This window comes from Dipodomys merriami, unplaced genomic scaffold (genome assembly GCF_024711535.1).
Source record: "Dipodomys merriami isolate MVZ:Mamm:240054 unplaced genomic scaffold, mDipMer1.0.p SCAF_62, whole genome shotgun sequence".
Classification (NCBI taxonomy): domain Eukaryota; kingdom Metazoa; phylum Chordata; class Mammalia; order Rodentia; family Heteromyidae; genus Dipodomys; species Dipodomys merriami.
In genome coordinates, this window is record NW_027206202.1 from 1,751,206 (window position 1) to 1,776,206 (window position 25,001).

At 46.3% G+C, this 25,001-nt stretch overlaps 1 protein-coding gene across 9 annotated transcripts; it reads left to right on the top strand.

Annotated features, from left to right (window-relative positions):
- The first annotated feature begins 360 nt into the window (after positions 1 to 360).
- LOC138814992 (insulin-like growth factor-binding protein 3 receptor) lies at positions 361 to 24,503 on the top strand. Of its 9 annotated transcripts, none has more exons than XM_070004175.1 (6): positions 361 to 439; positions 13,823 to 14,021; positions 14,116 to 14,305; positions 19,942 to 20,171; positions 21,971 to 22,140; positions 24,397 to 24,503. In XM_070004175.1, the coding sequence occupies exons 2-5, from the start codon at positions 13,857 to 13,859 to the stop codon at positions 22,106 to 22,108; spliced, it is 723 nt and encodes a 240-aa protein (XP_069860276.1). In that variant the 5' UTR covers positions 361 to 439; positions 13,823 to 13,856; the 3' UTR covers positions 22,109 to 22,140; positions 24,397 to 24,503. The 9 variants fall into 9 exon arrangements, with proteins under 9 accessions (XP_069860276.1, XP_069860273.1, XP_069860274.1 ...); XM_070004172.1 differs by having other exon boundaries at positions 421 to 439; positions 13,820 to 14,021; XM_070004173.1 differs by lacking the exon at positions 361 to 439 and adding an exon at positions 11,980 to 12,186 and having other exon boundaries at positions 13,820 to 14,021.
- Positions 24,504 to 25,001: the final 498 nt, after the last annotated feature.

Sequence of the window (25,001 nt, forward strand, 5' to 3'; positions counted from 1 at the left end):
TAAAGGTTAGTACTATTAGGAACAATGGAAGCAATTCTGCACCTAGGTTGAGCCAGGGATAGAACACATCCTTCCACGTGGACTATTTTATTTAATGTTCTTTTCTCCTAAGTCATTCAGCACTCTCCAAATTCTATTCATGCCGTGCCATTTGCAAGGTTTCCTGCTGTATGTTTGACTATAAATGAGGTCAAATCCTTATTTCACAGGAAGATGCTGATGCATACCCATTCCCTTCTCCCTGTGAGCCTGTAGCCATGGGAACGGTGATCAAGTACACAATAACACCTCCATGAACAAATCCTCAGGGAACAAAGTTCATTTTAATACAGCTGGCTTGACCACAGAGGAATCTGGGGGACTCTCTGGGCTACTCAGCATCGTGCCACCTCCTGACTTTAAACTGGCTCCGGAGGAGGAAAAAGTGGAACTGTCTCAGGTATGGACTTCTTACTAGGAACTGGGACTTGAGCCAGACAAAGAGAAGCAATCAGGAGCTTTCTTGAAGGTTTGCTTCTCAGAGGAGAAAGCAAAAGAGGGTCCTTGCATACCCAACCTTGAGGTGGGGGAGGGAGGCTCTGAGGCTTTTATTGGTTTGGGGAGTGTGTAGATTGCACCTTAAGAATAGACTAAATTCCAGCAGCATCCTGACTTCTGGCTAGAAGATCTTTAAGGTCTCTTCCAGCCCTGAAATCACAGGAGAGAGGGACCCAGATCTGTAATGGCAGCTTTGGCTTGTGGAGTTGGGATGAACAGAAATAGCCCTGGGCTAAGGGAGTTTGAACTCTATTGATTCAGCTTCTTTTCTGACTCCTTGCCATTTCTCATATAATAGTATGCCCTTCACTCTGCTCAGATATCCTCTGATTGCCTTAGAATAGTCCTGGGGATCTTTAGGACTACTACACTCCTGCCATCCCCCTTTGCTCTGCTCTGTGGGACAAGATATCTGTCTCAGTTTCCCTGCTTTGCAACATTGTTTCTCCAGAACAAAAGCTACTCCTGACCCTGGCTACTCCCAAATTCCTTGGGGTCAGGATCACCTTTTTTTGTTGTTGTTGTTGGTTGTTGGGCTTGAACTCTAGGCCTGGGTGCTGTCCCTGAGCTCTTCAGCTCAAGGCTAATGCTCTACCACTTGAGCCATAGTGCCACTTCCAGCTTTTTCTGCTTATGTGGTGCTGAGGAATGGAACCCAGGGCCTCATGCATGCGAGGCAAGCACTTTACCACTGAGCCACTTTCCCAGCCCAGGATCATCATCTTATGCTCCCAGTGTCAAGTCAAGTTTTGCTGTAGAAAAAACTGATGACCTAAAACATCATTTTAATATGGTACTAGGGTTTGAACTCAGGGCCTGAGCGCTGCCCCTTACCTTCTCCTCTCAAGGCTAATACTCTACTACTCGTGACATAGCTCCACTTCCAGCTTTTTGGTGGTTAATTGGAGATGAGTCTCATGGACTTTTCTGCCCAGGCTGGCTTTGAACCATGATCCTCAGATCTCAGCCTCATGAGTAGATAGAATTACAGGCTTGGGCCTCCCTACTCAGAAGTGAGCTCAAGCCCCACTACCAGCACACACACACACATGCACACACACACACAAAGTGGGAAGGTGGCTCAGTGGTAGAGTGCTTGCCTTGTATGCATGAGGCCCTGGGTTCCATTCCTCAGCACCACATAAGCAGAAAAAGCTGGAAGTGGCACTGTGGCTCAAGTGGTAGACTGCTAGCCTTGAGCTGAAGAGCTGAGGGACAGCACCCAGGCCCAGAGTTTAGGCCCCACAACCGACACACACACAAAAAAATCATTATATCTTTATTATGTACAGATCTTAGGCTGAGTACATGAATGTACAAATGAATCAGCTCTTGACTTTTGCCCTCATAATCTCAGCATGCAAATGACAAAAATTATCTGGAAAATGCAATAATAGTCCAAGGTGCAGAAATAGCAAAAGGGGGCTGGGAATGTGGCTTTAGTGGTAGAGTACTTGCCTAGCACGCATAAAACCCTGGGCTCCACTCCTCAGTACCACATAAATAGAAAAAGCCAGAAGTGGTGCTATGGTTCAAGTGGTAGAGTGCTAGCCTTGAGCCAAAGATGCTCAGGGACAGTGCCCAGACCCTGAGATCAAGCTCCAGACTGGCAAAAAAAAAAAGAAAAAGGGAGAGAATAATTTCTATTTGTTTGTGGGAAGAGTGAGAATTGTTCACACCTGGGAAAAGATTTATGTAGAATCTGAAGTTTAAGATATAGGTGAAGCCGGGTGCCATTGGCTCATGCCTGTAATCCTAGCTACTCGGGAGGCTGAGATCTGATGATTTCGTTTCAAAGTCAGCCTAGGCAGGAAAGTCCATGAGACTCTTATCTCCAATAAACCACCAGAAAAGATGGTGCTGATGCTCACGTGGTAGAGCACTCACCTTGAACTGAAGAGCTAAGGAACAGTGCTCAGGGCCAGAGTTCAAGCTCCATGACCAACAACAACAACCAAAATAGATAAATAGATAGATAGATAGATAGATAGATAGATAGATAGATAGATAGATAGATAGATAGATGTGAAAGAATTTATTTATTTAGTAAATATATGTTGAGTATTTGGAATACTTTGATGAACAAAACAGACTCCTTCATGAAGTTCACATTATAGTGAACTATAGCAAATAGCAGATATGAAAAATAAAGCAAATTAGTATTTTATTATTCAGTGTGGAAGTATGGCTCAAGTTGTAGAACACCAACCTCAAGTGAAAAAGTTAAGCAAGAATGTGAGGCCCTGAGTTTAAGCCTCAGTACTGGCACAAATAAAATAAAATAAAATAAAAAGGCCAGGCATCCCTGGCTCATACCTTTTATCCTAACCACTCAAAACGCTAAGATCTGAAGATTGAGGTTTGAAGCCAGCCTGGAGCAGGAAAGTCTGGGAGACTCTTCTTTTTGTTTGTTTTTTTGTTTTTGTTTTTGTCGGTCATGGGGCTTGAACTCTGGGCCTGGGTGCTGTCCCTCAGCTCTTCAGCTCAAAGCTACCTCTTCCTGGCTACAGCACCACTTCCTGGGAGACTCTTATCTCCGATTAACTGTCAAAAAGCCAGAAGTGAAGCTGGGGCTCAATTGGTAGAGTGCCAGCCTTGAGTGAAAGAGCTGAGGGCCCAGGCCATAACTAAGCTCCAGTACTACTGGTGCGCGAGTGTGTACACACACACACACACACACACACACACACACACACACACACACACACACACACACTCCTCCATTGGCTTTCTAACAAATTCCAGTGTCTTTGCCATGGTTTGTTTACAGAGCCATGGCCCCAGAAAATTCACCATCCTGGGGGCCAATCTTTTCCTCTTTGGATCTTTGCCTTGCTGGTCCTTTTGCCTGAAACTGACACCTTCCAGAACTGCACACTGCAGGAAGATTGACACCACACCCACTAGCAACAGCTCACAAAGAAATCTTCTCTTTAATGCCTGCAATCCTCCTCACGTTCCTTCCTGTCCATTAAAAAAAAAAAAAAAACTCTTCTGTTTACTTCTCCTTCTCATTAAAATGAAGACCGTGAAGGCTAAACCATTCTCTTTCCTCATCATGATTCCAGCATCCGGGCATCTCGAGGTGCTCTGTAAATATTTGTTGAACAAGTAAAGGTAGAAAAGCGCAGAGAAGGAGGAGGGACAAGATTGACATTGGGCTGAAGGAGGGAGCAGAGCAACCTTGAACTTGTTCTTTTAGGAATCGAATTCAGTAGGAAATGTGGAGGCTGCAGCGAAGGGAGGAGAGAGTGGAGGCAGAGGGGAGGGTTAGGTGACAGCTACAGTAGTCCTGAAGGGAGATAATGAAAGCCCAAAGTCAGGAAGGTTCCAGAGACAATTTTAATGATGGATGGGGATGTGTGGGAGAAGAGCAGAGGGTGGAGTCAGGGTTGACTCAAATTTCCTGCTTGGGAGATGGGGGTGAGGGGGAAAAGGTGCTACTGTTACCTGAGCAGATCCAGTAAGAAGACAATATTTAAGAGAAAAAAAAATCAGCTCAGCATTTTAAACAATTGTGAGTCAATTACACTTGACATACAATTTACCATTCTACCCATTTCGAAATGCACAATTTGGTGTGGCATTAAGTACATTCACCTCTGTTTCGTTCTAAAATATTTTCAGTACCCCAAAGGAAGCCTCAGCTCCACCTACTCCCTCCTCCACTCCTCCCCTGACAGTCACTGATCTACTTGGCATATGTGTTCATTTGTCTCTCTGGGGTAGCTCATAGCAGTGTGATCATACAACAGGAGACTTTTATTTTGTTAGAATTATGTTTTCAATGTTCCATGTTGTATCGTGTAGTAGTAGTTCATTCTTTTTCCTTCATTTGTGTATGCATGCATGCATGCATGTATGTGTGTATGTATGTGTGTATATGTATGTATGTGTTTTGTGCCAGTTCTGGGGCTTCACTCTCACTATATGGCCTTTTCACTATGGCACTGTGACATCTGAGCCACACCTCCACTTCTGGCTTTTTTCTGGTTCACTGGAAATAAAAGTTTCTGGATTTGTCTGCCTGGGCTGCATTAGGAACTCAGTCCTCAGATCTCAGCCTTTTGAGCACCCAGGATTATAGGATGAACCACCAGTGCCTTGATGCCTGTATTTTTTTATTTTTGTCGGTCGTGGGGCCTGAACTCTGGGCCTGGGCGCTGTCCCTCCGCTCTTCAGCTTAAGGCTAGTGCTCTACCACGTGAGCCACAGCTCCACTTCCCACTTTTTCTGCTTATGTGGTGCTGAGGAGTCGAACCCGGGGCCTCATGCATGCAAGGCAAGCACTTTACCTCTGAGCCACCTTCCCAGCCCTCTATTTTTTTTTATTGGGGTAAAATACTCATAACATAAATTTACCATCTTTGTGGTTGTTGTTTTTAATGTACTATGTGATTTTTTTGTTTCCTTTGTATGCTCTTCCTCCTATGGTATATCCCTTGTTGTCACTGTACTTGATTTTGGTACCCTGCATCATATATATATATATATGCGCATATATATACAAATATATCAAATTTGGGAAGGAGAATAACAAAATGGTGAAACAAGGACACAGGATGACCCATTGCAACAATGACCCTCACAAGACACTGTTGGAAATGAACTTTACAATTGGGGGGGGGGCGGAGATGAGGAAGGTGGGGGAGGGAAAGGATAATAGGAGAAAAATAAAGGCAGGGTAACAATGCTCCAAAAGAAATGTACTCATTACCTTTCTCATGTAATAGTAACCCCTCTGTACAGCATCTTTACAATAAAATAAAAAAGCCAAAAAACCTTTTTGGCCACAGTGAGGTTTGATTAGTGATGGTTGTGTGTGCTAGGCAGGTTCTCTACCACCTGAGCCACATCCTAAAGCTCATATTAGTTATTGTTAAGTGTCCAGTTGGGTGCCAGTGGCTCATACCTGTAATCCTAGCTCAGGAGGCTGAGATTTGAGGATCATGATTCAAAGCCAGCCTGGGCAAGAAAGTCTGAGACTCTTATCTCTAATGAACCACCTGAAAACCGGAAGTGGCACTGTGGCTCAAGTGGTAGACACTCACCTTTACCTGAAGAGCTCAGGGATAGCACCGAGGCCCAGAGTTCAAGCCCCACAACCAACAACAACAAAAATAAAAGTGTCCAGTTCATCGGCATTAAGTACATTCACATTATTGTAGAATCATCAGCACCACTGATCTCCAAAAGTGTTTTTTTGTTTGTTTGTTTTGTTTTTCATCTATCCTGGGACTTGAACTCTAAACCTGGGTACTGTCCCTGAGCTTTTTTGCTAGCATTCTAGTTAAGCCAGAGTTCTACTTCCAGCATTTTGATGGTTAACTGGAAGTAGGAGTTTCATAGACTTTCCCACCTGGTCAGGCTTCAAACTGTGATCCTCAGATTTCAGCCTCCTGAGTAGCTTTACCGAGTAGTTTGCAGGTGTAAGCCACTGGCACCTGACTGTAGTAGTTTTTAATCTTCCTAAATTGCAAGTCTATACCATCTAAGCACTAATTCCCCATTACCATTTTCCCAGCTGTGCAACCCCAGCCTACCTTTTTTAAATTTTTTTGCAATACTGAGGATCAAACTAGGGCCTCTGGCATGATAGACAATTGCTTTACCACTTGACACACACCTAGCCCTTTGCTTATTTTTTTTTTTTTTTTTTTTTTGTCGGTCGTGGGGCTTGAACTCTGGGCCTGGGCACTGTCCCTCAGCTTTTCAGCTCAAGGCGAGCGCTCTACCACTTGAGCTACAGCGCCACTTCCGGTTTTCTGGTGGTTTATTGGAGATAGGAGTCTCACGGTCTTTCCTGCCCGGGCTGGCTTTGAACCACGATCCTCAGATCTCAGCCTCCTGAGTAGCTAGGATTACAGGCGTGAGCCACCAGCGCCCGGCTTAGCCCTTTGCTTATATATATTTTATATTAATATATTTGTATTGTAATTATAATGGTGATATATAGACGGGTTACCATTTTACAAGTCAGATGATAAGTACATTTCTTTTTGGACACTGTCATCCCTTCCTTTGCTCTCTCCCGTGTATTTTTTCCAGCCATGATGTTTAAATTCAGGGTCTGGGTTCTGTCCCTGAGCTCTTTTTTTTTTTTTTTTTTCCTTTTCTTTTCTTTTTTTTTTTTTTTGTTTTTTGTTTTTTGTTTTTTGGGTCCGGTCATGGGGCCTGAACTCTGGGCTTGGGCACTGTCAAGGCTAGCGCTCTACCACTTGAGCCACAGCGCCACTTCTGGCTTTTTTCTTTTTGCTTATGTGATGCTGAGGAATCGAACCCAGGGCCTCATGCATTCAAGGCAAGCGCTCTACCACTGAGCCACCTTCCCAGTCCTTCTTTTCTTTTTTTTTTTTTTTTTTTGTTGGTCGTGGGGCTTGCACTCTGGGCTTGGGTGCTGCCCTCAGCAATTCAGCTCAGGGCTAGTGTTCTACTACTTGAGCCACATCACCACTTCCAGTTTTCTGAGTGGTTAATTGGAGATAAGCCTTTCCTGCCCAGGCTGGCTTTGAACTGTGATCCTCAGATCTCAGCCTCCTGAATGAGTAGGATTACAGGCGTGAACCACCAATGCCTGGATTCCTTGAGCTCTTTTGCTCAAGGCTAGCACTCTATTTCTATATTCCATTTCCAGTTTTCAGTGATTCAGTGATGATAAGAATCTCACAAACTTTTCTTGCTTGGGCTGGCTTTGAGCCACGATTCTCATATCTCAGCCTCCTAAGTAGCTAGGATTACAGGCGTGAGCCACTAATTTCCAGCTCTATTTTTTTTTATTATTATTATTTTTTTGGGTCCGGTAGTGGGGCCTGAACTCTGGGCCTGGGCGCTGTCTCTCAGCTTTTCATCTTAAGGCTAGCACTCTACCATTTGAGCCACAGCGCCACTTCCGGCTTTTTTCTTTTTGCTTATGTGGTGCTGAGGAATCGAACCCAGGGCCTCATGCATGCAAGGCAAGCACTCTACCACTGAGCCACCTTCCCAGCCCCCAGCTCTATTTTGTTTTTAAAGCTGGCCTCAAACTTGTGATCTTTCTGTCTCTGCCTCCTGACTAACTGGTATTAGAGGCATGTATCACCACATTGGGCCCTCCATCCTACTTTTGGATTCTATGTTTTTTGTTTTTTGGGTTTTTTTTGGCCAGTTCTGGGGCTTGAACTCCGGGCCTGGGCACTGTCCTTAAGCTTCTTTTGCTTAAGGCTAGCCACAACGCCACTTCCCGCTTTTTCTGTTTATGTGGTACTGAGGAATCGAACCCAGGGCTTCATGCATGCTAGGCAAGCACTCTACTACTAAGCCACATTCCCAGTCTGACTCTATGAATTTTTATACCCTAGATGTCTCATGTAAATGGAAAGCATATAGTACTTCCTTTCAGTATAAATACTATCTACTTGAAATCATGACAACAAGATTAATTTTGTTGAAGCTTGGACCAGAATTTCTTTTCTTGTTACTGCTAAACAATATTTCATTGTATGTATACACTGCATTTTGTTTATCCATTCATCTGTTGTTAGACATATGGGTTATTTCTGCTTTTTACTATTGCGGATAGAGCTTCTGTAAACATCAATATGCTTTTTTTTTTTTTGCTTAAACATCTTTTCAGATTTGAGGTAAACGCTTAGGAGAATTGCTAGGTCACATGATAATACTATGATTAATTTACTGACATGCTGCTAACCTGTTTTCCACAGCATAGGTAATAGTAATATACAGCCCTGATACAAGGATTTCAATTTCTCCACATCCCTGCTAACACTTGTTATTTATCATTAAAAAATGTATATATTGTAAGCTGGGTGCAGTGGCTCAAGCCTGTAATACTAGCTACTTGGGAGGTAGAAATATGGGAATTGTGGTTTGAGCCCATAGAAGTTTGAGAGAGCTAGGTGCCAGTGGCTCAGGCCTGATCTCCTCACTACTCAGGAAGTTGAGGACTGAGGATCATGATTTAAAGCCATCCCAGGCAGGAAAGTCCAAGAGACTCTTATCTCCAATTAACTATGAAAAAGCTGGAAGTGAAGCTTTGGTTCAAGTGGTTGAGCATTAGCCTAAACAAAAGAGCTCAGGGGCAGTGCCCAGGCTTTAGTACTGTCATGAGAGAGAGAGAAAGAAAGAGAAAGGGAGAGAGGGAGAGAGAGAGAGAGAGAACATTATGCTAAATGAAGCTATAAGTGAAGCTAGCCAGTTACAAATGGACAAGTATTTTTAGTCAGCTTGTATAAAATTGCTTTTCTAGGAAAATTTTATCTACAAAGTAGATAAAAGTGTTTAGGATAAAGTTTAAGGAAGCATGAAGGGCTATTATTGTTCAGTAGTTACAAGATTTCTTTCTGGGGTGATGAAATAGTATGTTTTACCACAAGTTAGAAAAAAAACTAAGAAAAAGAAAAAAAAAAAAAGAATCAAGTAGCTCCTGATCTCAGCTACTCAGGAAACAAAGATGCAGAGGATCACAGTTTGAGGCTATCCTGGATAAAAACTCATAGAAACCCCATCTAAACTAATAGCTGGGTGTGGTGGCATATGCCTCTCATCACAGTTATCTGGGAAGTATACGGAAGTACAGGCCAGCTGGGGCACACATAGTTCATACCCAATAATAACCATACCCCAGAAATAACTAAAGCAAAGTGGGTTGAGTGTGGCCCAAATGGTAGAGTACCTGCCTAGCAAGTACAATGCTCTGAGTTCAACTTGGAGGACTACAAAAAACAAACAACATAAAACCACCACCAATGATACCTTACCTGCCAGTAAGGGGATTTGAACTTTTTTTTTCCTGTCCTGGGGCTTGAACTCAGGGTCAGGGCGTTGTCCCTGAGCTTCTTTTGCTCAAGGCTAGCACTCTACTACTTGAGCCACAGTGTTAATTTCAGCTTTTTCTGAGTAGTTTATTGTTTTTTTGTTTTTTTGGGGGGTCCGGTCGTGGGGCCTGAACTCTGGGCCTGGGTGCTGTCCCTCAGCTCTTCAGCTCAAGGCTAGCACTCTACCACCTGAGCCACAGCACCACTTCCGGCTTTTTTCTTTTTGCTTATGTGGTGCTGAGGAATCGAACCCAGGGCTTCAGGCATGCAAGGCAAGCGCTCTACCGCTGAGCCACCTTCCCAGCCCCCTGAGTAGTTTATTGGAGATAAGAGTCTCAAGGACTTTTCTGCCTGGCCTAGCTTCAAATCTCAACCCTCAGATCTCAGCCTCCTGAGTAGCTAGGATTATAAGCGTGAGCCACCAGTGCTGGCTAGATTAGAACATTTTTAAGAAGAAGAAAAAAAAGTTGCCAGGTGTGGTATAATTGCAGCCCCTAGGGAGGTAGAGACAAGAAGACTATGGTTTGAGGGCAGTTTGGGCAAAAGTCAGGGAGACTCTGTCTCAAAAACAAGGCTATAACCAAGGCCTAGTTATTCATATCTATAATCCTAACTACTTAGATGGTTGAGATCTGTGGATCAAGGTTCAAAATCAGTGGTTATAGAAAAGTCCGTAAGACTCTTTTTTTTTTTTTTTTTTGGTCAGTCATGGGGCTTGAACTCTGGGATTGGGTGCTATCCCTGAGCTCTTCAGCTCAAGGCGAGTGCTCTACCACTTGAGCCATAGCACCACATCCAGTTTTCTAGTGGTTAATTGGAGATAAGAATCTCACGTACTATTCTGCCTGGGCTGGCTTTGAACTGTAATCCTCAGATCTCAGCCTGGTGAGTAGCTAGGATTATAGGCATGAGCCACTGGTGCCCGGCCTCTGTAAGACTCTTATCTCTAATTAACCAGCAAAAGGCCAGAAGTGAAGGTATGGCTCAAGTGGTAAAAACATCAGCTGTGAGAAAAAACAAAAACAAAAACAAGCACTAGTATGAAGTACTGAGTTCAAGTCTCACCAGTGCCAAAAAAAAAAAAGCAAGCCACCAGTGGCCCTCATATCTATAACCTTAGCTACTCAGAGGCTGGAATCTGAGAATCACATTTCACAGTAGCCAAGCAGAACAATACTGCGACTTATCTCAAAAATAGCCAGAAGAAGAGGCATTGCTCCCTGAGTAAAGAAACTGAGAGGACTGGGGATGTGGCTTAGTGGTAGAGTGCTTGTCTAGCATGCATGAAGCCCTAGGTTCGATTCCTCAGTACCACATAAACAGAAAAAGCTGTAAGTGGCACTGTGGCTCAAGAGCTTGAACAAAAGGAGCTCAGGCATAGTGCTCAGACATGAGTTCAAGCCCCAGGACTGGGGAAAAAAAAAAAAAAAGCCGAGTTCCCAGATGTGGAGAGCGTGTGAGTTACATTTTTCTAATGATTAGTGCATGTGAAGCATTTTTTTTGTTTTTTTTGGTCTGGTCGTGGGGCCTGGGCGCTGTCCCTCAGCTCTTCAGCTCAAGGCTAGCGCTCTACCACTTGAGCCACAGCGCCACTTCCGGCTTTTTTCTTATGTGGTGCTGAGGAATCGAACCCAGGGCCTCAGGCATGCAAGGCAAGTGCTCTACCACTGAGCCACCTTCTCAGCTCGCATTTTTGTTTTAATGTATCTAGTCAGGTTCTTAGTTTTGTTAGATTCTCTTGGCTTTTGTTGTTATTAAGTTACATATATGTTCTGTGTAATAACGCTTTATCAGAGAAATACATAGTTTTTAAATATTTCCTCCAATTCTGTGGTCTGCCTGTTGTGTTCTTCCATGCATGGAAAAGATTTATTTACCCCACTTAAAGGTCATGACACCCTTAGCAAAAGCTGTTAGATCATGTATGTAAAGGTTTTGTGGTGTAAACTGTCATGGGTTATGGTATAGAAAAGACATGGTCTCTCTCTCGCTCTCTCTCTTTCCTAGACATAGTGGCTTAGCCCTTTAATCCTAGCTACTCAGAAGGCTGCTGTGATGTGCAGGATTTCAGTTGGCTCAACACTAGCCAGGGCAAACCAGTGAAAACTGGGGTGGTGGTATACATGTGTTATCCCACTTAGGAGGTCAATAGGAGACTCAAGATCTAGGCCTAGCTGGGAATAATTGCAAAAAGGGTTGAGGAGGCGTGGCTCTAGTGACTGGCCTAGCAAGTGCAAAGTCCCGAGTTGAAACCCCCAGTGCTACCACTACCAAAACCCAAACCAAAACAACGACAAAAATATGGTATAAGTCTTAAGAAAGTGATCGTGGAGGGCTGAAAAGGTGGCTCAGTGGTAGAGTGCTTGCCTTGCATGCATGAAGCCGGGGGTTTGAGTCCTTAGGACCACATAAGCAGAAAACGCTGCAAGCAGCCTGTGGCTCAAGGTAAAGCGCTAGCCTTGAGCTGAAGCGCTGAGACAGCGCCCAGGCCCAGAGACAGATTGTGTGTTTGTGTGTGTGCCCCGATCCTGAGGCTTTGAACCCAAGGCCCAAGTGCTGTCCCTGAGTTGGTTTTTTTTCTGCACTGTATCACTTTGGGCCACAGTTCCACTTCCGGCTTTCAGGTGGTTCACTGGAGCTCAGCAGTTAAGGACTGCCCGGGCTAGCTTTGAACCCTGATCGTCAGATTTCAGCTTCCAGAGTAGTTAGGATTTACAGGAGTGAGCCACAGGCGCCCGGCAGACTGCCCCTTTCAACAGAGTATGGCCTAGGCAGGGGCACCGGCAGACCGGATTTGAACTGGAGAGTTCCTGGCTCTCCGAGCGGGCTATTTCGGGTAAGATGATCTCATCTCTGATCCTGTGCATTTTAGGGAGTCATAAAGACCGGGACCCGGGTCCCAGGTGTGGATAAGTGATCCTTCTTATGGATGCAGAACAGCGGGGAGGCAACCCGGCCGGGGAGCACAGATTCCGCCAGCCCGAGCGAGCGCCACGCCACCGGGGCGGACCCCGATCCCTTGCCCGCGATCTGGGCGCGGCTGGGCCGTGCTATTGGGCGCAGGTGGGAGACGAATAGCTGAATACGGGGAGACGGGTCTCCCAATGACACCCTCCCAGCGTGTCGCTGAAGAGCGGCCGGGGGAATTTGCAGTGTAGCTAGCTAGCACGCGTGGCCTGGCTTCCCTTGGTGTCCTCACCACTTCTGGAGTTCTCTTCCTCTTCCCCGCTATCCCTCCCTCCTCCCCCCCCCCCCACGTCGCAGGTCCTATTGGTACGCTCTCCTAGCCCGAGAACGGGCGTCCGCGTGGCCACTACGCATGCGCATCCCGCCACCCCCCCCCCCCTCCCGGGAGGGAGGGTCCTCGGGGGGGGCGGGGGAGAGCGAAGCCGGGACCCCGCCCCTCCGCCGCTTCACGCGTGACGTCGCGGGGGGCGCCGGCCTCCGCCCGGCTCCGACCGGTGAGAGCGAGCGGCGGGCGGACCCAATGCCGCGAGATCGGGGGAGGGATGCGGGTGTTGAGATCCTTCCGGAGGGGGGCTTGGAGTCGGAGGGGAGGCCCGGGTGCGCCCCCAGCCGTCGGACCCCTCGGGCTCGGCCCTTTTCCCTCCTGTTGCTTCCCTCCTCCCCCTTCCAGATAAGCTGGGGCTCGAGGCTGGAGGGCAGGGGCTGAGCGTCGGTGTCACCTGCCCGTTCCCGGCCTCCGTTCACCCCGTATGCTTTAACTCCTTTTCGTCTACCTGTCGCCGCTTTGCGTGGGATAAATTACTCCACTGTAGAGGCGGGAAGTGGGTCCTTGGCCCTACCACTCCTGTGTGAGGGAAAGCCACTGAGCCTCAGTTTCCCCTACCGTAGTGTTGCCTTGCCTCACCTGGTTTTGAGGACCGGTATGACACCGGGAGAAAGGACATCTGTTGAATTCCTGCATGGCTAAATTCGTGCAGACCGTGCTGTCTGGTCACATGGAATCCACCTTCTGATTTCCTGATCTGAGAACTCCCATTTTACAAGCTGACAGCGGTTGACCGGCTTGATGGGACGTAGACAAGGAGTCGCAAGGGAGAGTCGCACCTACCTAGCCCCTGAGCTCCCAAATTGGGGGCCTTCTAGACACTTCCCCTTGTCTGAGTTCTGCTTAGATCTGGTCTCCCACCAAAGCCTAGTCGCAGCTGCTGCTTCCTTTTTGTCCTGCTGAGAATTCTCCCTTTCAAGTTCCCTTTGCCTGTACAGAATGCTCAGTTCTGCTTCTGCTTTATTTTAGAAGTCGAATGCAGCAAATATTTAAGTAGAACAGGGAGATAAACTTTGGGAATCCGGAGTCTTAGATTCTCCATCTGGCTGTGCTAGGATCTGACTGTGTGGCCTTGGGCAAGTTTCTTGTCTTCTCTGAGCTCTAGCTTCCTTTTGCATAACATGGGTGAGTACCATCTGACCAGTAGGCTGTCTGCTTCTCCCTTGCTGTCCTCCAGCAGGCTCTCCGTGGAGGCCCAGACTCCTCTGCTTCCCATGGGCAGCTGCCAGGCAGGGCACAACCTGCATCTCTGTCTGGCCCACCACCCACCTCTGGTTTGTGCCACTTTGATCCTGCTGCTTCTTGGCTTCTCAGGCCTGGGCCTGGGTGGCTTCCTCCTTACCCATAGGACTGGCCTTCGCAGCCCTGACATTCCACAGGTAAGTGCTCCCACTGCTCACCTTTCCCATGTAGGTCTGCTGCTGCTGCTGCTGATCTAAGCTCACATCTGTTCTACTTTTCTTTTGCTCACAGGATTGGGTCTCTTTCTTGAGATCTTTTGGTCAGCTGACCTTGTGCCCTATGAATGGTACAGTCACAGGGAAGTGGCAAGGGTCTCACGTCGTGGGCTTACTGACTACCTTGAACTTTGGGGATGGTCCAGACAGGAACAAGACTCAGACATTCCAGGCCAAGATCTCTGGTAGTCAGATGGGATTGAAAGGTGAGATCAGGGAGAACTTGGGGTTGAAGGGTTGAGGGTGGGATGCAGCATGAGAATGCTCAGAGCTGGATCCTGTCAGAGACATCACCATCCTATTGACCTTGGGTTCTAACCCTGCGCCTTCATCATTTCTGCTATAATAAGGCCTACTTTCAGTAAACGTTTTACCCACAATGTAGGTAACTCTTATGTTTTGCCTTTCTCCTTTCAGTTCAGTGCCCTTTGATTCAGGCCTTGGAAGTATGATGAGATGGGATGGGCAACGATGACCGGGACTGTGCCTTAGGGGGCTAGAGTGCTTGCCCAGCATGCAAAGTCCTGGGTTTGATTCCTCAGTACCAACCACATAAACAGAAAAGGCTGGAAGCGGTGCTGTGGCTCAAATAGTAGAGTGCTAGCCTTGAGCAAAAGCTCAGGGACAATGCCTAGGCCCTGAGTTCAAGGCCCAGGACTGGCAAAAAAAAAAAAAAAAAAAGATGAGCACAGTTCAGCAATCTCTTAGGGGAAAAGCATGATGTGTCCAATTAAACTAGTATTTGTGTGTGTGCACATGGACACACACCACACACACACACACACACACACACACACACACACACACACACACACACACACACACACACACACACACACACACACACACACACACACACACACACACACACACACACACACACACACACACACACACACACACACACACACACACACCTGTCCTGGGGCTTGAACTCAAAGCCTGAGCACTGTCCCTGTGCTTTTTTTTTTTACTCAAGGCTAGTGCTCTACTACTAGAGCCACAACTCCCCTTCTAGCTTTTTTGGTGATTAATTGTAGTTAAGAATCTCACCAAGCAGGCTGCTGGTGGTTCACGGCTGTAATCCTAGCTACTCAGGACACTGAGATCTGAGGATCGAGGTTCAAAGATAGAGGGTTAAAGATAGCCCAGGCAGGAAAGTCCTTGAGACGCTAATCTCCAATAAACCACTCAGAAAACCAGAAGTAGTACTCTGGCTCAAGTGATAGAGCACTAGCATTGAGCCTAAGAGCTCAGGGACAGTGCCCAAGCCCCGAGTTCAAGCCCAATGACCCACAAAAAAGGAAAGAAAGAAAGAATCTTGCTGACTTTCTTGCCAGGACTGGCTTCAGAGCACAATCCTCAAATCTCAACCTCCTAAGTAGCTAGGATCACAGCTGTAAGACACTGGTGCCAGGCTTTAAACTAATTTTTTTTTTCAGATAACAGTCTAAACTAATATTTTAAGTACCTGTTTATGTGTTAGGTTTTTAAAAAGAGGTAGCCAAGTAAGAACAGCACCATGCACGTGGTATTCAGGTAAGGGGTAGGTTTATTCATCATTCTGGCTGGCACCAGGCCATCTTGGCCCTCCACTTGGTGGGGAAAGGCCTGGGAAAGAGAGAGCTGGGAAAAGAGAGAGCTGGGAAAGAGAAGACAGCTACAAAAAAGAGCTAGAAAAGAGAGCATCTGGGAAAGGTGGGAAAGAGAGAGCTAGGAAAGAGAAGGGAGCTGGGAAAGAGAAGAGAAGGAAAGAGCTGAGAAAGAGCTAGAAAAGAACAGAGAGGGCGTCTGGGCCTGGGTTAGGCCTTATCTAGGGTGTGGGTGGAGAAAGGTGTGGCCACATCAAATTCAGATGTGGCCTCAGGGGATGCAGAGTGACTCTTCCAGGTGTCCTAGTTGCCTAGGTAACACAGGTACTGGGTGGAGACTTTGCTGCGAGGAGGGTGGAGTCTGCTGGCCATCCAGGAGTGGGGGGGAGAGAGAGAGAGAGAGAGAGAGAGAGAGAGAGAGAGAGAGAGAGAGAGAGAGAGAGAGAGAGAGAGAGACACACTTAGTGTCATTGATTCCTGGGTGCCATTTGACCTTAGATATCTGATCTAAAAACTATAAGGAGGGGCTGCGAAGGTGGCTCAGTGATAGAGTGCTTGCCTGGCATGCATAAGGCCCTGCGTTCAATTCCTCAGCACCAGAAAAAGCCAGAAGTGGTGCTGTGGCTCAAGTGATAGAGCACTAGCCTTGAGCTGAAGAGCTGAGGAATAGCACCCAGGCCAAGAGTTCAGGCCCCACGACCGACAAAAAAACAAACAACAACAACAACAACAAAAAAACTGTAAGGAAATGAAAAAGGAGGAAAGAGGGAGGGAAAAACTGGGAGAGACCAAAGGATAGGGTGACAATGTCCAAAAGAAATGTACTCATCACCTGACTTACATAACTATATCCTCTCTGTACACCACTCCCCCCCCCCTAACCCCCCCCCCAGTTGTGAGGCTTGAACAGGACCTGGGCCCTGTTCTGAGCTCTTCAGCTCAAAGCGAGCACTCTATCACTTGAACTACAGCACCACTTCCGGTTTTCTGGTGGTTTATTGGAGATAAGAGTCTCATGGTCTTTCCTGCTGGGCCTGGCTTTGAACGGTGATCCTCATATCTCAGTTTCCTGAGTAGCTAGGATTACAGACTTGAGCCACCAGCTCCGGGCTTGTACATCACTTTTATAATGAAAACTTTAAAAAAAATTTTTTTTTTGTCAGTCGTGGGGCTTGTACTCTGGGCTTGGGCGCTGTCCCTGCACTCTTCAGCTCCAGGCCAGTGCTCTACCGCTTGAGCCACAGAGCCACTTCCAGTTTTCTAGTGTTTTATTGGAGATAAGAGTCTCATGGACTTTCCTGCCTGGGCTGGCTTTGAACCTCGACCCTCAGATCTCAGCCTCCTGAGTAGCTAGGATTACAGGTGTGAGCCACTGGGGCCCGGCTATAATGAAAATTTTAAAATAAGAAAAAGAAGGGAAGAAAAGTAGAATCATCAGACTTCTGGGAACCTTTTCTTTTGGGGGGGGGGTCTGGCCGTGGGGCCTGAACTCTGGGCCTGGGTGCTGTCCCTCAGTTCTTCAGCTCAAGGCTAGTGCTCTACCACTTGAGCCACAGCACCACTTCCAGCTTCTTTTTGCTTATGTGGTGCTGAGGAATCGAACCCTGGGCTTCATGCATGCAAGGCAAGCGCTCTACCACTGAGCCACCTTCCCAGCCCCTGGGATCCTTTTTTTTATTTTGGCAGTTTTGGGGGCTTGAACATAGGGCCTGGATACTGTCCCTGAGCTTTTTTTGCTCAAGGCTAGCACTCTTGAGCCATAGCACCACTTCCAGCTTTTTCTGTTTATATGGTACTAAGGAATCGAACCCAGGGCTTCATGCATGCCAGGCAAGCACTCTACCACTAAGCCACATTCCCAGCCCCTTCTGGGATTCTTTCCAACAATATCATCCTAAGATTCTTCTGTGAGTTACAGACATGTATGTCATAGGGTTAAGTCTGTGTATGTCTAAGTGTATGTGGATGTAAACATGTAAACAAGGAATAAGAATAAGGACTGGGGGGGGGGCTGGGAATGTGGCTTAGTGGTAGAGTGCTTGCCTAGCATGCATGAAGCCTTGGGTTCCATTCCTCAGTACCACATAAACAGAAAAAGCTGGAAGTGGCGCTGTGACTCAAGTGGTAGAGAGCTAGCCTTGAGCAAAAGAAGATCAGGGACAGTACCCAGACCTGAGTTCAAGCCCTAGGACTGGCAAAAAAAAAAAAAAAAAAAAAGGAATGTATTTAGTAATCTACTTTTTTTTTAAAATTTTTATTTCTTTATTTTTTTGTTGGTCATGGGGCTTGAACTCTGGCCTTGGGCGCTGTCTCTGTGCTCTTCAGCTCAAGGCTAGCACTCTACCACTTGAGCCACAGCACCACTTCCGGTTTTTTTCTTTTTGCTTAGGTGGTGCTGAGGAGTTGAACCCAGGGCCTCATGCATGCAAGGCAAGCGCTCTACCACTGAGCCACCTTCCCAGCTGCATTGTTCTTTAATACATATGGGTTTTATTTTATAGTGCAAGGTAACAGTGTGCTTTCAAATGTTTTTCCACATGGAAATTGTGGATCATCTTTTTCCTACTAATTTAAAACAGAGTGGAAACCTTGTAATGAATTTTGATACCTAGTGGAAAACAGCTTTTTTTTTTTTTTTTGCCAGTCATGGGGCCTGAACTCTGGGCCTGGGCGCTGTCCCTCAGCTCTTCAGCTCAAGGCTAGCGCTCTACCACTGGAGCCACAGCACCACTTCTGGCTTTTTCTGTTTATGTGGTGCTGAGGAATCGAACCCAGGGCCTCATGCTTGCAAGGCATGCACTCTACCGCTGAGCTACCTTCCCAGCCCCGGAAAACAGCTTTTTTAAAAAGGACAAATAAGGGGCTGGGAAGATGGCTCAGTGGTAGAGTGCTTGCTTTGCATGCATGAGGCCCTGGGTTCGATTCCTCAGCACTACATAAGCAGAAAAAGCCAGAAGTGGCGCTGTGGCTCAAGTGGTAGAGCACTAGCCTTGAGCTGTAGAGCTGAGGGACAGCGCCCAAGCCCAGAGTTCAGGCTCCACCACCAAAAAAAAAAAAAAAAAAAAAAAAAGGACAAATCAATTTATACAAACTGACATTGGGCAGGGTGCATCTGCCTGTTCTGCTATAACCTCATGGGTCTCTGTGTGACTGTTACATTGATTGTAACCTAATGTCAGTCACTTTGTGTGTTCATTGATGCACAGCTATTTTCATTCTCAGTGCTAAAGTATGTGGAATTCTTGAATAGCCATGAATGCCCAAACACCTGTAAGAAAGCCTTAGAGCCAGACACTGGTGACTCACACCTGTAATCCTAGTTACTCAGGAAGCTGAGATCTGAGGATAATGGTTCGAAGCAAGCCCAGGCAGAAAAATCTGTGAAACTCTAATCTTGAGCACAGTGGCTCAAGTAGGAGAGCTCTGGCCTTGAGGACAAAGAGGCTAAGGACAGCACCGAGGCCCTGAGTTTAAACCCCGGGATTGAACAAAACAAAGAGAGAGAGAAAGGTATTTGTGAGAGTTGAAGAGAATGAGACTTGTTAAACAAGCTCATTTTTAATACCATATACACGTATGCTTTTTGTGTGTGTACCAGTCATGAACACAGGACCTGGCATTGTCCCTGAGCTTCTTTTGCTCAAGGCGAGTATTCTACTATTTGAACCACAGCTCTATGTCCAGCTTTTCTGGTGGGTAATTGTAGAATAAAGTCTCACAGACTTTTCTGCCTGGGCTGGCTTTGAACCAGGATCTTTAGATCTCAGCATCCTGGGTAGCTAGGATTATAGGCATGAGCTATCAGCACCCAGCCTGTTTTTTTTTTTAAGATAGGGTTTTTTGAGACTGGGAATATGGCTTAGTGGTGGAGTGTTTGCCTAGCACGCTTTGAAGTCCTGGGTTCAATTCCTCAGTACCACATAAACAGAAAAAGCTGGAAGTGGCGCCGTGGCTCAAGTGGAAGAGTGCTAGCCTTGAGCACAGAGAGGCTCAAGGTCAGTGCCTAGGCCCTGAGTTCAAGCTCCAGGACCGACAGAAAAAATATATATATAGGGTTTTTCACTTTTGGGGGGTCAGGCCTCACATCTTGGTCTTCCTCCTGTATGGCTGAGATTAGAATCTCCCTTTTTGCTTGAACTTTGATTTTGTCTCTCCATTTCAAGTAGCTGCCTCTCAAGTGATTGGGGTTACAGGCCTGAATCACCACACCTGACTACCTGTGATTTCTTTCTTTCCCATCCCTCTTTCAGGGTCTTCTGCAGCAGAGCTGATCCTCATCACAGCCAGAGTGGCTCCAGAAAGGAGTCCAGGAACCTGTCTATATTTTAGTGCTGGTCCAGGAATCCTGCCCTCCAGTCAGCCACCCATATCCTGCTCAGAGGAGGGAGCAGGAAATGCCACCCTGAGCCCTAAGATGGGTGAGGAGTGTGTCAGGGTCTGGAGCCACGAAGGCCTTGCGCTCACCAAGCTGCTCACTTCGGTAAGAGCCTCAGGTTGATCCCCTGGTTTTGTAAACTGCCATTGCTGAATGCTGTGTGTGGAAAGTACCAGGTGGGAATTTCACCTAGTGGAAAATATCTAGACTTGGACTGGGAATGGCTTAGTGGTAAAGTACTTGCCTAACATACATGAGGCCCTGGGCTCAATTCCTCAGTACCACATAAACAGAAAAAGCCGGAAGTGGCTCAAGTAGTAGAGTGCTAGCCTTGAGCAAAAGAAGCTCAGGGACAGTGCTCAGGTCCTGAGTTCAAGCCCCAGGACTAGCAAAAAGTAAAAGGAAGAAAGAAAGGAAAGGAAGAAAGAAAGGAAGAAAGAAAGATAGAAAGAGAAAGAGAAAGAAAATCTCTAGACTTTCCAACACTACTTGAGAAGCTGTGTGGGCTAGAGCAAGAATCTGAACCTTTCTGAACCTCTGCTGCTTCCTAAAAGAGAAGATACCACTCTGAATTCCAGCAAATAAGGATTGAATGAGGATGACTGTCAAAAATGCTCAGCCCTGGGCTGGGAAGGTGGCTCAGTGGTAGAGCGCTTGCCTTGCAAGCCTGAGGCCCTGGGTTCGATTCCTCAGCACCATATAAGCAAAAAGAAAAAAGCCGGAAGTGGCACTGTGGCTCAAGTGGTAGAGCGCTAGCCTTGAGCTGAAGAGCTGAGGGACAGCGCCCAGGCCCAGAGTTCAGGCCCCACGACTGGACCCAAAAAAAAAAAAAAAAAATGCTCAGCCCTATAGAGGATACCTAGTAGATTTGATAAATGGCAGTTGGACTGTCCTTAAGCAAGATAAAACCTGAGCTCTATCTCTAAGGAATGAAGCAGCTGTGAACAAGAGGCAGAATAGGCTAATTGCTGTCATAGAGATATAAACAGTGTTATACAAACACAAAGTAAGGAGCAATTAACCCTTAACTCGAATATTTATTGAGAGTGCTTCCTGGAGAAGGTGGCACTTAAGAAAGGATCATGTACAGTAGCTCATAATGTACAAAGTGTTTTCAGGTTCATTATCTCATTTGATCTTAAAATAACCTTTTGAGGTTGGTGCTGTTAGCCCATTTTACAGATGAGGAAATAGGTTTAGAGACAGAGGGAGTCAATTGCCTAAGGCCACACAACTGGTTTTGTGTCAAAGCCTGGGTTGTAATCCCCGCCTTCTCACCTGCCATTCTTAAAGAATAAGGAAGTGGTTACCATCCAAGAGTCTGGAGTAGGGATAGACCAGGACCACAAGCCTTGGGATTGGGAAGAGCTTAGTCTTTGAGGGTACTGCATGCTAAGCAGTTTAGGAAGGGCCTAGAAGAAGCAAGAAATACTGTGGGGACTGCACTGGAGGGCCCACTGTGAATCCAGGCAAAGATGCTGCAACTGGACACTGAAGTGGGAGTCTCTGAGGACCTTCAAGGAGGGGAGAGAAGCCCTCCCTCCCTGGTGTTAGGTGGAGATGGGCTGAGTGAAAGAGGGAGAGCAGCTAGGGAGTTTGTTGCTCGTCTTCACTCATGCTCTGTTTGCATAGCCTTTCAAATGTGAAGAAGAGAGAATGTTCCTGGCTCAAGCAGTCATTCTGGATTTTGTCCATGGCTGGGCAGGAGAGCAGTCTGTAAACCATTGAGCCAAATGTCAACTTGTCTCACAATAACATTTTTCCCTTTAGCTTCTCCCTAGATGCCAAAGAGCCTCTCTCTTATGTAGTCTTTACCCATAACTCTTGGGCTGGGGGCAAGATGTCTTCCCAAGAGAAGGCATCCTCCCACTCTCCATCATTTTCCCCTTCTCTCCCACCCCTAGGAGGAGTTGGCTCTGTGTGGCTCCAGGCTGCTGGTGTTGGGCTCTTTCCTGCTTCTCTTCTGTGGTCTTCTCTGCTGTATCACTGCTAAATGCTTCCACCCCCGCCGAGAGTCCCACTGGTCTAGAGCCCGGCTCTGAGGGCACTGGCCTAGTTCCTGCCTTGTTCTCAGGTGAGGATCTTCACTCCTATGAGAACAGGGGATGGGGCGGGAGTGGCGGCTGTAACTGGGGTAGAGAGATTCTTGGAGTCCATCTTTAAATACTGCTTATCAGTCCCCACATCTATCTCTTGAGAAACTGGGAACAGTTTATACCACAAATACCATTTATCTTCGTATTTTCAATTACAAAATAGTTAACAAATTCAACTAGGAAAGTAAAAAGAAGCATTAAAATATGCTTGGCAAATTCTTAGAGACACTTGTGAAATTGAATATTCCCTAAAACTCCCATCTTCCTTGCTTCCCGAGACGTCATGTGTCTCCCTAGAAGTTAACCATCTTACCTTAGAGTTTCATGAAAGTACACATTCCATAGGTGAGTGTGGTTTAGTTTTACTTATTTGTGACCTTTATGTAGATAGACTTACCCATATTTTGTGACTGATTTCTTTCAAATAGTCTTATAATTTCTAAGACTGATCCATAACTGAGCTAAGGGCTGATGCTCACACCTGTAATCCTAATGATTTAGGAGGCTCAGGGTTGGGGACTAGTCAGAACAAAAATGGCTATGACAGGCAAGTGTCTGTCATCCTAGCTTTGTAGAATAGGTGTCCAGGTACTTGCCAAAGCAGAAAATGAGTTCCCTCTTTCAAAAATGATCTGTATTTGGGGCTGGGAAGGTAGCCCAGTGGTAGAGCGCTTGCCTTGCATGCATGAGGCCCTGGGTTCGATTCCTCAGCACCACATAAGAAAAAAGAAAAAAGCCAGAAGTGGTGCTGTGGCTCAGGTGGTAGAGCTCTAGCTTTGAGCTGAAGAGCTGAGGGACAGTGCCCAGGCCCAGAGTCAGGCCCCACGACCGGACCTCCCCCCAAAAAAATCTGTATTTTTTTTTTAAAGGGCTAGACATGTGGCTTCACAATGGAGTGCCCACCCAGCAAGTGCAAGGCCCTGAGTTTGGTGGTACTCTATGGCTACTAAAAAGATTGATCCATAGCCGTAGTTTGTATCCACCTTTTGACTATGATGATGAGTTAAGAGGGTTTCTCCAGGTGCTGGTGGCTCACACTTGTTACTCAGGGAGCTGAGATCTGAGGATCATGGTTCAAGGCCAGTTTGGGCAGGAAATTCTGTGACTTTTTTTTTTTTTTTGTGGGGCTTGAACTCAGGGCCTGGGCTCTGTCCTTGAGCCTCTTTGTGCTCAAGGCTAGTGGTCTACCACTTGAGCTACAGAGCCACTTCTGGGTTTTTTGTTTTTGTTTTTGAGTGTTTATTGAAGTCTTATGGGGACTTTTTCTGCCTGGGCTGGCTTCCAACCATGATCCTCAGATCTCAGCCTCCTGAATAGCTAGGATTACAGGTGTAAGCTACCAACACCTGGTGTCCATGAGACTCTTATCTCCAATAAAACTTATCTCCAAAACGCCTGAAGTGGAGCTGTGGCTCAAATGATAAGAGTGCCAGCCTTGAGGGAAAAAAAGCTCAGGGAGAGCACCTAGGCCCTGAGTTCAAGCTCCAGGATGGCACCCCTCAAAAAAAAATGTTGAAGTTTGATGATTTATTCTGGATATGAATCATATTTCTCTTGCTTTTGTCTTGAAGTTTATGATGCCAATTATGTACAATTGTAAAATTCAACTTTAACAGCCCAAAAGAAAGATGCCCAGTCTGTATGTCCAAACACTTTACACGTACCACATTCAATCATCATTCCATTTAGAAAAATTTGGTTCTGCTGACAAGATATTTAGAGGAAATCAGTTTCCCAAAGAACCAGGAGAAGAGTGGGGTAAAGGGTTGTGTGGAGGGAAGACATATTGGCTAACTAGTTTATATGTCAGTTCATCAAGGGAGAAAGTATTTCTGCAAAAAGATCTTATCAGGTTGTCTAGTCTACTGTGAAAACCACATCATGATGCATCCTCTTTTAAGCTGTCCTGAGCTTCAAATGGCCTCAGTGTTCTAAGAGATTCCTCTGGGAGAAATGGGAACTGCTCTGGCCAGAGGAACTGGAAGCTCAGGATCCACTTTGCTAATTTTGCTTTGGGCTAGACCTCACTGCCCTGAACCATCTACCTGGGACTGGAAATGATGTAGCCCTCTCAGCCTTACATTGGGAAAGGAAGGTGTTCTGGTCTTTGGCAGATCGAACACCCACATCTAGCTCTAGTTGTCATTTCTGCTTTTCCCTCAATCTGTTCTCACCCCAGAGCTGCCCCTCAGAACTCTCTGACCTGTTTTGTGTTTTGTTTTTGTTTTCTCCAGGTGTGAATCAACTTCTTGGGCTTTGGTTCTGAGTTGGAAGAAATGTACAAAAAGTGAAGAGCTGGAGAGTTGGGGGAAATAAAAGGCTATTTTTTTTTTTTTTTTGAGACAGGATCTTGCCATTTATCCCCGTCCCTGGCTGGCCTTGGACTTGAGGTCCCCCTGCCTCAACCTCCTGAGTGCTGGGAACTCAGGCCAGTGCCATCTCAGCCCATTCCCTTTGTTGATTTTTTTTTGTTTTTTTTTTTTTAGTTTGGGGAACAGGTAGGCATAGCGCATAGTTACTTCAGCTCTTTCCGGAGGTTGGAAAACATTGGCTCTGCCATTCAGTGTCTTGATTCTTTCCATGAACTTTATGAATAATTGGGGTTTGACCTAAATACATAGAAAATGCTTTAATATAAATGCACTGTGACCTTGGGTAAGTCATGCAACCCTGCAAGGCCTCCGTGTCTTTGGGGGGGGTGTATTTTTACAGGTAGAGTTTCCCAACACTGACTGCATGATCAATTCCTTGCATTTGGGGCTTACTCTAAACGGAATAGTTACTACCTTAACAGTGGTCCATTTTCCCGCCTTTTCCGCGTCCAGCAACGGCAACAACC

What these genes read in the sequence shown, in the direction of transcription:
- LOC138814992 (XM_070004175.1), top strand. Translation starts at nt 13,857, where the DNA reads ATGGGCAGCTGCCAGGCAGGGCACAACCTGCATCTCTGTCTGGCCCAC. An exon ending in TAGTCAGATGGGATTGAAAG is followed by an intron (nt 14,306 to 19,941) that starts GTGAGATCAGGG and finishes TCCCTCTTTCAG; the next exon opens with GGTCTTCTGCAGCAGAGCTG. An exon ending in TCACCAAGCTGCTCACTTCG is followed by an intron (nt 20,172 to 21,970) that starts GTAAGAGCCTCA and finishes TCCCACCCCTAG; the next exon opens with GAGGAGTTGGCTCTGTGTGG.